This window comes from Arctopsyche grandis, chromosome 8 (assembly GCF_051622035.1).
Source record: "Arctopsyche grandis isolate Sample6627 chromosome 8, ASM5162203v2, whole genome shotgun sequence".
Taxonomy (NCBI): domain Eukaryota; kingdom Metazoa; phylum Arthropoda; class Insecta; order Trichoptera; family Hydropsychidae; genus Arctopsyche; species Arctopsyche grandis.
The window spans coordinates 27299472-27312088 of record NC_135362.1 but is presented as its reverse complement, the minus strand read 5'-3'; the positions used below and the strand labels follow the sequence as shown (position 1 = coordinate 27312088).

The 12617-nt window shown below is 34.4% G+C and overlaps 1 protein-coding gene across 1 annotated transcript in view; it reads left to right on the top strand.

The window, feature by feature from the left end:
• Nucleotides 1-5071: 5071 nt before the first annotated feature.
• Nucleotides 5072-12617, top strand: part of Lrp4 (LDL receptor related protein 4) — a 31652-nt gene continuing 24106 nt past the window's right edge. The window contains exons 1-4 of the mRNA XM_077436740.1: nucleotides 5072-5103; nucleotides 7376-7583; nucleotides 7688-7772; nucleotides 11213-12013. Of these exons, the coding sequence (XP_077292866.1) occupies nucleotides 5072-5103; nucleotides 7376-7583; nucleotides 7688-7772; nucleotides 11213-12013 (1126 nt within the window). The remainder of the gene's footprint in view (nucleotides 5104-7375; nucleotides 7584-7687; nucleotides 7773-11212; nucleotides 12014-12617) is intronic.

The window sequence follows — 12617 nt, the reverse complement described above, 5'->3', positions numbered from 1 at the left end:
TTGATGAACGATTATGTAACTGTTTCAAGGGCAAGTGCACAATCAAAATAAGAAACTTTCACATTTTCTCCGTTTTGACTTTCTTTCCTTCGTCCCCGTGAACTGGATTGCAAACGAAAATATCAAACACTGGCGTAATGGCGCCGAATGTAACGTACACGTGAATGTTTTCGGAAAACTTTCATTCATAAAGCTTCATCCACACTATGTAGTCATTGACAAGCTTTGACAGCTTCGTATAATAGAAGATTAGCCGTCACTTAAGCATATCAGTTTCATATGGCGTAACCTGTTGCTGAACGTAAGCCTATGCATTAAAGAAAGAGAGAAAATTACGTACATATTACAAGAATGAGCTTTGAAATTAAAAAAATAGACCATCATTTTTTTTCCTCAGACAGTATTTATAAAGCTTTCTTAATGAGTCTCAATATGTCAAAAAAAGCTTTCAGCAAATATTTATATTTTGTGATTGCAAGCTTCTGAAGACGTGTTGATAAACATAAGTTGTTTCTAATTTCCACTATGCGCTCTAAGCTTGAAGTCTGATACACATATAAAAAGCAACAAGTGTCAACATTCATGGCTCAACACCATGAATGAAGCTTCCAATAAATATGAAATTTAATCTAAAAAATTCTGATGTGACCAACCCACGATTTCATCTATGTATTTGAGGAATATAAGAAGGTTAAAAAACAAAATTCGATAATCAAACATACATACAAATTCACACATGCCGGCAATGAGAGTATTTCAATACAAATTGAGCGCAAATGTAGGGAAACTTACGCAAGACAAAAGTTCTACTTCCGGTTGTCGGATTTTGTTCAAATTTTTTTTATTACTTAAAATTACTATAAATATTATACAATTTAAATATCAAGAAGATTAAAATAATTTAAAATGTCAAAATAAAATAATGAAAAATGATTTTAATAAAAATTACTACTTCCGGTTTACGAATTCTGACCAAAACCTTCATCAGCTCTAAGTTAGTACATAAAGAATACAAATATAAATTTTTAGCTTGATACGTTCAGGGGTGTGGACAGAATAGTGGGCACAACATTTTTGACCTTTCTAAGAGGAAAAAATCCCACTTCCGTTTCATTAAATTTTGTGATTTTTTTTTATTTTTACTTAAAATCAATATCTTTATTATACACAATAAATATCAAGAAGATTAAAATAATTTAAAAGGTTAAAATAAAATATTGAAAAAATAATGAAATATTGTTTAAAAAAAAATGCTTCTTCCGGTTTACGAATTTGTTTATTTGTTTATTTTTTTACGAATTTGTTTATTTACTTACTACAATCAAGTCATCGTGACAACAGATATACTCCGGGGCGTCACTATTAGGCCTGGACCCCAGCGCCTTGTCCATACAAAAGTATTAGACTTCTCCCTTCCTCAATTATGGCACTAGAGAAATTATTTTTTAATATGCTATGGATATCTACCATAGGCATGTTTCTATTTTATTTTATTTTTGAACAAAAAAATAAAGAAAATAGAAACATGCCTATGGTGGATATAAATAGCACACTAAAAAATAATTTCTCTAGTGCCATAATTGAGGAAGGGAGAAGTCTAATACGTTTGTATGGACAAGGCGCTGGGGTCCAGGCCTAATAGTGACGCCCCGGAGTATATCTGTTGTCACGATGACTTGATTGTAGTAAGTAAATAAACAAATTCGTAAAAAAATAAACAAATAAACAAATTCGTAAACCGGAAGAAGCATTTTTTTTTAAACAATATTTCATTATTTTTTCAATATTTTATTTTAACCTTTTAAATTATTTTGGATTAAATTAATTTAAATTATTAGATGGAAAAATAATTAAAATATTTGTGATCTCAAATTAAACAATCCCTCAAACAGACCAGCATATTTAAGATTGAATAAATCCAAGTTAGCATAAATCTGGTTGAGGAGCCTGATACATCTAGCAACAGGCAACGAAACCATCAAATTGGTACGTGCCCCAGGAGAAGAGAACAAACTACGAAATCTACATATTGTATCTGAATTAGCTGGGAACATTGAAGCTCAATTTGCAAGAATTTGAGGATTTCTCACCAAACCAACCAGTAACTTATAGAAATGTTTCCCCAAATATACTTCACGTAGTGACTTGAGGGAATTATAGCTCAGTGCTCACAGGAGGCACTAGGATAGAAACCGTAAACTATCATGCAGATAAATCTGACAAACCTCTATATTATCCTAAATATAGAAACGTCCTCTTTACTATCCCAAATATAGAATTCAACTATCCCGATCGTCTTTTTATTTCATTTATTCATTTGCAATTGGGGGATTCCAACGTCGTAGATTCATACAAATCCTACTGCTTTTGAAAACTGCTGCCACTAAATTTTCAGCCTTTCACAAATTGAGCTACTGTTACCCTTTAAAACCGTTCTGGGTCACTTTAGCAGTCTTTTACTCATCCGTATTTGGAAAAGAATCCTATCGGTAAATATTCTGAGAAAATACTTGGTTAATCACTACTTTTTACTACATATCTACGTAGATATAAACATATTTTCTCCATGATGGAAAGGAAGCCCACTGAAGAGGTCCCAAGGTCATTCAGTAAAGCTCAGAATCCACACTTCAGATCCATATTCCAGAATGGATTTTATACATCCTCATAGTTGCCTTTCTAGAGATACATGCTTTGACTTTAGGTGTTATTGGAAACTATTTACATCCTCGATATAGCTCTGTCCTATAGTTAATATAATGTTGACTTTCAGACCCATTCGAACCCATTCTTCAATCTATTTTCACTGTTGAATCTGTATTTCACTGTTGAATCTGAATCTGTTGAAGCGATCAACTATGTACATATGTACATATGAATAATATATCGATTCCATTCACATGTGTATGTACATTTGTCATATATATTTACTTACTACAAATTTATAACAACTGTGTAAGAGTTTTTTTTACTTAGAACATATTTTCTTTTTGTATGCCGACGATATGTTTCCTGAATATCTCAGAGTATCGAGCTTAAACAAGCAATTTATTAATAAATAGTACGTTCATAAATACATATGAACAACATTTTTGCTAGTAATAACATAACGATTCGAAGAGTCAGAAATGAATGCCAAAATGTTACGTAAAGTCTGATTCATTCTGAGAAAGAATTATGGAAAGTTACATGCTTGCTATGACGAAAAAAATCAGAAAACGAAGTATGAATTAAGTAACTGACAAAGTGGCTATAAGAGGGGATGAAATGTGGACAAAAGAATTGGTCAAATGGTACTTATGATGAGAGTGTAAAAATGCGAAAAGAAAATGTGAATTAAGGTAGATAGAAAAAGTAAAGATTTTGGGGCAGGTCAAATATGACATCTTAACCTGCTTTAACCTGCTTATACGTATTTACAAAAACCGCATTTTTTTTGTATTTAAAATTAAAATAGATACCCAAATAAATTTTCTACAACATTTATAATAAAAATAGTAAGCTCATTAACGTCAGTAAACTTCTTGTTTCAAAAGTCATTCCTTGTTTTGAAGATAGGTACCACTATAATCCCCTCACTCAATTAAAAATGTTTTTGTGTAAAAATCTTGAAATCTTACACAAACATATCCTTTGCTTAACCACCATACTTCATTGTAAATCAGCAAATATTTGTGATGTGCCTCAACTAGTTGCAAAAGAGTTTAAAACGTTCTTGTCCGAAGCGCTTCACATCTAATAGAAATAATAATTTTTTATATATCATTTTAAAATATGGAAATCACTACATTTTCAAAATTCACAATCGTAATATTAAGATCGACTGCTTGGGACCCTGGGAAAGACAGGATATTGTTTGAAATCGGTGGGACTGGTTTCACCAGTTCTCGTTAAATTAACTCTTCATTTCTATAATTTGTAATCAATGTTGAATTAGGTTAATAATTTTATGTTTCCTACAGATACATGTATATGAAACCAAATCCTTTTAAATTGAATATTTAGGATAATAATTTAATTCAAAATAATTAATTTGAATTTAATAAATATTTAATTAAAAGCCGGGTCGTGACATAATAGACAAATCGGAAAATGTTTCTGGAATGATTACTATGATGATCTTAGTACCACGCCGACGAGACAAGTATAGAAACGGAAAGTTCATGTAACGAGAATTGATGTTTCGCAGGGGACCCGTTGGAAATAGAGGAAATTTTTATTTATCGTTCCCGTGATACAACGCAAGTTTTCCATTACATAGATATAAAATTTGTATATATTTTTTAAAATTTCAATCGCACATGTAGACTCGACTTTATATATCGCTCTTAAGCGACGAGTGAACTAATACAGATACAATACAATCAATACAAGCATTTATACAAGTGCGAATTCATACAAATATCATCCACAGTGATATCTATGGAGAATTTTTTGCAACATTTTATTATACAAATTGGCAAATCTGATAGCAAACGATCGACCTGGAGTCATAAACCAAGTTCTTGCCAACAGCTACTAATAGGAATCGAACCATGATTACTCTGCTAGAAAGCATAATATGCTAACCAATAGTCCACGCTACTGGTTAATAATAATTACAAACAACAGCATTTTTCGTCAGAACCGAAGTTGCAACCGAAACCGAAATAGGAATCGGGAATTGGAACTCAAATAGGAATCCGAATAGGAATCGAAATTGAAATCGAATTCGCTGTTGAAATCAATATAATAACTCTTGATAATTCTAAAATTTGTTTTTTTAAAATCTCCATATTTTGCGATACATCGATTTAACTTTCGATAAAAGAATGAGATGGGCAACTCACATTGATACAGCGAAATGCAAGGCGATGCGGGGTATATCCTCAATATATACCCAATATATATACCCAATATTTAAACGCCATAATTCTTTATCAACTCAAAATAAAATAAAATTATATCGCGCACTCATATTACCTATGCTGCACTTGTATGGAATAACGCAACCAAATCTAACCTATCCAAGCTCCACATATTACAAAATAAATCCCTTAAAATAATTTAAAATACACCCATATATACTGACATGAAAGCTCTGCTTGCTATAAATAATATTCCGTAAGTAGATTATATGACAGAATCACTAATAGCCACACTTGTGAAGAGTCTCGGTGATTACAACAAAATATCTATACCCTTGAGGTATAAACATAATCTGCTTTAGATCGTCGACTTTAGATAATCTTTAGTTATATTTTTATATTTAGATATATTATCGATATCGTTGAATATTTTTTTTTTCGATTCAAATAAATTTAATAAAAAAAAACAAATGAATGTTTACTATTACATTAGCCATGTTTAAGCGGTTTATATTAAAAATACCGAGCGAAGCCGGGTAAAACCACTAGTATATTATAACATGAAATATCAAGAAGATAGAAACTGATACGAAGTTTCAGTTCGATAGGACTAATTATCTCTCTTTTTGTCATACAGCCTTGTTTAATGTGCGCGCGCAGGATACGGAAGGAAAAGCCTGTTCCTGTTGTTCCTCTTGTATCCTGCTCGCGCAAATTAAGTGAGGATGTACGACGAGGAAAGATAGAGTTTTACCGCACGACACTGATATATGTATGTATGTACAATATGGGTCTACCCGACGGGATCGAATTAGAAATGCACGAAAAACCAAATATCGGAAGACAATCACTCATTAGATAATACAGTTGATGAAATTTTCATCGGGTCTATCACTAGTAAGATATATTTTGAACATTGTAATTTAGTAATAACAAAAAGCATTCAAAAATCAAAATCAAACATACACCCCGTCCGTTTATATATATGTACAGTGAGCGACAAAAAAAAAGCTGATTTTGAGATTTCTATGAAATTTGATTTTACTCTTATATGTAGCGATATTCTCAGTACAAAAGTTTATTAAACGATGATAAGGATCATAAGGATATTAAAGCAGGACAAACTATGAATTTTTACTACGTGTTTATTGAAATATTGAAATTATTTGCGAAATGTATAAAAATGGGGAAAAACGTGTTGGCTGCATTTTGGTCGTGTTTCACTTTTTTTGAAGCGATTTTCAACCTGTAAATTTTTGTATATGTTGTAAATAAGCTATTCTATTAATAAGCATAAAGAAATATATAATTATTTACGTTAATAATTTGTTACTCCACATTTATTTTTTATAACTGCCCGAATTCTTCTGGGCATGGAATCAAACGTGTTGTTCTTCAAGATCGATTTATTACTGCTTCTAAAATCAGGGATGAGGTCTACGCTTCAACATCCACAGCATTACATACCGTACATAAACGTTTGTACTGAGAATATCGCTACATATAAGAGTAAAATCAAATTTTATAGAAATCTCAAAATCAGCTTTTTTTTGTCGCTCACTGTATACCAGTGGTTCTCAAGTGCGGCCACTAGTGGATTTTACTGCGGCCACCAGCGACTTAAAAAACGACATAAAAAATATATATATATATATTTTAAAAACTACAAAAAAGTAACTTAACAATAATATTATAGAAACCATGCTCATCATTGACAAACTAAAATTATAGCGAAAAGCTTTGTGACAGAAGTTGAAAATGTCAATTTTTCAATTTTATCTTATGTTAGTGATTTCATAGATAAGATGACAGAAATAACTTCAAAATTAAAATTAAAACTTAAAATACTAGAGTGTCTTAAATCTCTGAATCTGGAACTTGATAAAAGGTTCGAAGAATTGAATATTTTTTAAAACTATTTCTTTTGTATCTTCCCCTTATATTATGATGGAAAATGAAAATTTCATAGTACTACAAAATAGATTAAAATCATTTTCAGTATTGAGATTAATTAACTGGGCTAACGTAAAATATGCATTATTAGAAATTAGTCATGATCAAGTACTTAATAATATTTCGGTTCAAAAATTTTAGTCGGAAATATACGTTGACAATGAAACAAACCAATATACAGATTTAGCAACAATTGCTTTATTAATATTGTCTATTTTTCCCACTACCGTATATTGCGAAAGATCATTCAGTGTAATGCACTTTATTAAAAACAAATCTAGAAACCAGCTGACAGACGCAAACTTAGAAGCAGCAATGCGGCTTGCATTGGAAGAAAGGAATATTGAGCAATTTCCATTTGCATTATTATTAAATAAATAGATACCAAAATGTTGAAATTTCTTTTATTTTATGAATAAATTGATCCACTTTTTTTGTAAGTTTAATTTATTTGATTAAATTTGGTGCGGCCACCAGACATTTCCATGGAACCACTATTATCACCTGTGCGGCCACGGTAAAATTTCGCCTGAGAACCACTGCTGTATACAGACCTAAATAAAATTCGACCACAGATTAAAAATCCGTAAGCAGAGTGGATTTATTTCAGTATTAAAAAGGAAAAATGACAATAATGGTGCCAAGGTTTCGAAACACAAAGTCTATTGTGTGGACGAAGCTTTGATCCAAGAGTGTGGGAATGTCTTGGGAGCGTGTGGGCGTCCGACTCCGGGTAATGTTTGTCAAGCCCAGGATGTGGAGAACGAAGTGTTCGGTCGTAGCGTTCGTCTGTGGGTGGGTGGGTGGGTGGGGGGGTGGGTGGGTGGGATGCTGGGTGGGTGGATTGTGTGGGGTGGCGTTAGTGTCGCTATCGATCGCACACGCAGGCGCGGTGTCCCATTCATGCCGCCCCACCGGAACAGATGTCGGTGAGCACCGGGCCGCGCCCATACACCCCACAACACATCCCAGGCATAAGGAACCCTACACACTCAACAATATATATACATATATATCAATTCATGAAAGCCTTCCATACATACATACATAACTCGTTCGTGCTCATCGCACTAGTTCAGGCTCATATCAACAGGTGAATATGCCTTTAAATCTCTAGATGCGAAATTTTTCGTAGCGAGAAACGCTACGACAGATCCTAACGGGGACATTTATTTATTTATTTTTTTACTCGCCATAATGACATTATAGATTAGCTCCAGGTCGTCACTGTGGCTATTTTATTACAAGACATTGAAAACTCATAATTAACGAGACATCTAAATACATAATTATTACATACGTACACATGTTTGTACATGTTTGCAGTTTGGCTTAGTGATAGCGTATATATTTAGCATCACTGAGGTCATAGGTTCGTGTCCTCGCCACTGCTGGTTAGATTTGGGGGTTTTGTGACTCCAAAGCGATCGTTTCTCTATCAGAGTTTGCCAATTTCATCTGATCATTGCAGAAACGGTTCCTGAAAATTGGTATTAAATCTAATCCTGTTGTCACAAAAATCTGCCTGTGTATAATTTGTATTAATTATACACAGTAATCTGAAATCCATAGATGTCACTATGATTATTATTTCTGATTAATTTTTATATTCTATATATTCTGATTGTATATGTATGTATTACTGTATTTCTGATTTCTGATTGTTCATGTATTTCATTAACGTACACCCGTCGCATTGGAGCAAATCTGTAATGGCGAGTGTGTATTGATTTGTGACAATAAAATAAAATAAAATAAATAAAATGTAAAACGAAACAATACCTGACATCTATGTTCAGATATTACATCGTATAAATACGATTAATAATCATGTAACAATACGAATTTTTACTTTCGATAAACAACCACAGAGACATCTACCAGTAACCAGTAACTACTAACCAGTAGCGTGGTCTAGTGGTGAATGTTGAATTATCTCGTACTTGATGTTACGAGTTCGATTCCCGCTAAGTCTCCCTATTGGCCAGACCTTGATTTGTCTAGGTCGATCGTTTCTTATCAGAATTTGCCAATTTTTCTGATTTTCATTGAAACGATTCTTGTAAAATTGGCGTTTCCATCCCAATTTTCTGTTGCGAACCTTTAGTTATTGTTATATCTTAGGTTTCGCCATACTGCTCACCATAGATGTCTCTGTGGTTTTTTATGGAATATAAAATTCGTATTGTTACATGAAAGTTATTCATCGTTATTTATCGTATTAATACGATATTTGTAATATCTGACGATAGATGTCAGATATTGTTTAGATTTTTACATGTATCTATGTAATAATTATGTGGACCAGGAAGGCGCATTTGGGGTTTACCTGTTAAGCCTTCCTGGTATATTTGTATATATGTATGTAAAAATATGTATGTAAAATAAATAAATAAATAAATCTATGGTGAGAAATCTGGCGAAACCTGATATATAACAATAGCTCAAGGCTTGCAACAGAAAATTGGAAAGGAAAAGCTAATTTTACAGTAACCGTTTCAATGGAAATCAGAAAAATTGGCTAATTATGATAAGAAACGATCGATCTCGACAAATCAAGGTCTGGCCAATAACGAGACTCTTAGTGGGAATCGAACCCGTGACATCAAGCACGAAATAATTCAATACACACCACTACACCACGCTGCTGGTTAAAAAGACATAAAAAGATCAATCTAAAACAAAGAGAATCTTTTATTATGCGAATACATACATTCGTCGTGGGTATTTATTTTTATTTTTACATACAGAGAGAATATTAGTCGGTTTTGGTCCGTGCTTCATTCGGAGCTGGCAGGCCGACGGATCAAGAACAATAAATTTCCTCTACCACTATTACTACGTCTTTCACTCCGATCACGGAAACCCCTGTACACGTCCCCGCTACAATATTATTGGGTCTCTATATACAATACACATTTAACCACAGCGAAGCCCACTGGTTAGAGATACTGTTTGCAAGTAGAGAAATCGTGGGTTTAAATCCCGGTCGGTGCGATCTATACAGATACGCCTCTCACCGCTGGAGTCCCATGTAAGCGTCTCGTGCCGCACTTTTGATTGCGTTCTTACCATGAGATGATCTACCAAATTTTGGGTTTACATTTAATAACTGTAAATTTGAACAGGTTTTATTATCAAATTTGGCAGCTTCTAATGCTATCGTGGGATGTTCAATCTTATACTCACACTCATATTAAGTCAAATTAAATTCTTCTACATAGTACTTATGTTTCTAGAACGTTCGAAAATGTGGAAATAATCTGTGTTTTAAAATCATCATTGAAGTTGTGGATATTCAACTGGAATCTTCTTCTTTCACAACAATTCCTTGTTTTATTTTATTTTATTTTATATACGGCACTTTTTGCTGCATCGATTTTTTTTAAGTAACAGGCTCAGTCTTTTAAGTGCGAGGCACCGGGTTCGATCCGGTGAGTTAACCTCGATTGAAAAGAATTCATTCTAATGCTGCTGGTCAGACTTGAATATTTGTGACTCGTTGATTTCCTATCAGAGTTTGCCAATTTATCTGACTTCATGGTTGAAACGGCTCCTTATCAAATTGGCAAGACCATCCTACCCACTATGTCACCACTAATTGAATTATTTCAAATTTATCTATATCTATATATATATATATATATATATATATATATATATATATATATATATATATATATATATATATATATATATATATATATATATATATATATATATATATATATATATATATATATATATATATATATATATATATATATATATGTATGTATGTATGTATATAAAAATCAATGTTTGGCAGACTGTCTGTCTCGAATAGGCTCCTAAGCCACTGAACCGATTACGATAGAACTTTTAGAATTTGTTGTATGCATGTCCGGGAAGCTTACTGTGAAAAAAAACGGGAAAAACCTTAATAATAATATTTGTAATTACGATTTTAACGACGCAAAAGTTTGAAGCACCATCGTGTAGTCAAGGAAATGTGTACGTTGGTAACCACGTTACCAGTTGGTTTATGATGACACGACGTTGAAGAGACGTTAGTAGAGCTCCAACCATCACTTGAAACGGGAACGGGAACGGGAATTGCATGCCTTATTCTGGAATTGCAACTCATGCCGGGTTCAGCTAGTAATGTATAAAATGTATTATGAACATCTATAAGAGTTGCAAATTTATGTAGAGTGGCTCAGCTGAACAAATTATGTATGATAGAAACCATCGAAAAACACCAAATAACCTACTGATCTATGTATGTATATGTATATTTATATAGATAGTATAAATATATACATATATATAAAACTCAACTCTTTAAATTTGAATCAATTTGATTTCTTTAGAAGTTGTCCCCAAAATGAACGATTGCGTCATCTAACATGTGAATTTCTCTTTTGTCGCAGGTTTCGCGCAACAGGTGGGCGTGGGTGAAGGGGATGGCGCACCGTCTGCAGAAGGCACCGTTACCGAGCCCCCGGTCCAGAGGGGCGCAGCTCGCGTCATGTACGGCTCTGGATCTCTGAGGGGGGCTCCTGCACCCCCAACGGCGCCTACGCCCCGAGGACACGAACCCCCACCCGTCCCACTACCTGGTGGCATCGAGTACCAGCTGCCACCAGGTTACGAAGTACAACCCAGAAGCGGAGTCCGAATATCCAACGGGGGCGTAGCTCCTTACGGGGGCGTCATCGGAAACGGCAGGGGCGGAGGACGCAGTGGAGATGTCTTCCCAGGAAGAGGAGACCACATCATAATCCCAGGAATGGGAAGAAACATGAATCCAGGAATCAACCCCATACACAGACAAGACCAAATGGCTTACGGCAGAGGTCCTTTAGTCCACGGCAAAATGATCGAGCAACCTCTGAACGGCCGTGGACACAGGCTGATGCAGGGAGACGAGGATGATCTGGCTGAGGATGGAGTCGGAAACGGAGAGGAAGATTGCAGGGCGGCTTGCATACGAGGCGAGTTCGAGTGCTCCAGTAATTGCGCTTGCATCAAACTTGAGCACAGGTGTGATGGAGATTTGGATTGTGTGGGAGGTGAAGATGAAGCGGATTGTAGACCGGGTCCTGCTCGGGCTCCTTGTTTGGAATCTGCTGGAAGGCTTCGATGTCCTCGATCTGCACTCTGCATATCAAAGGATTGGCTATGCGACGGAGACGATGACTGTGGAGACTATTCTGATGAGACACACTGTGGTGAGTTAAATTATTTTTGTGTATTATATGTATATATACATATATTTTGCCAGTGATGACGTATGAATGTGAAACTTGAACGTTGAACGACAAGTTGCTACACAAAGTCCAATGCAATCAAAGAAGTATGGAACGTTGTATGTTTGGCATAACGAGGAAAGACAGAAAACGGAATACGTGGGTGAGAAGTATGGCAAGGGTTGTGGATATAGTGGATATAGTGAAGAGATTGAAAAATGACAATGGGCGGGCCACATGACTAGAATAATGGACAAAAAAAGTGCTAGAATGTTACCTGAGAGAATGCAAAAGAGTAAAAGGAAGACCACAGAGAAGATGAGTGGTCAAAATTAGGAAAATGTGTGGGGTTAGATGAATAAGAGTAGCGCAAAATAGAGACGAGTGGAAGCGTATTGGAGAGGCCTTCATCTAGCAGTGGATGGAAAATGGTTGCAGATGATGATGATGATGATGACGATGTTGATATATTTTTCCGCATCCTTTTTTATACCATTCAAGATCTTCATTTGTCCAGGGATTGATTTAATACTAAAAAACTGTATGAGTTGAAGTTTTAATTTCAAGATGCTTAGAAATTTCTTAT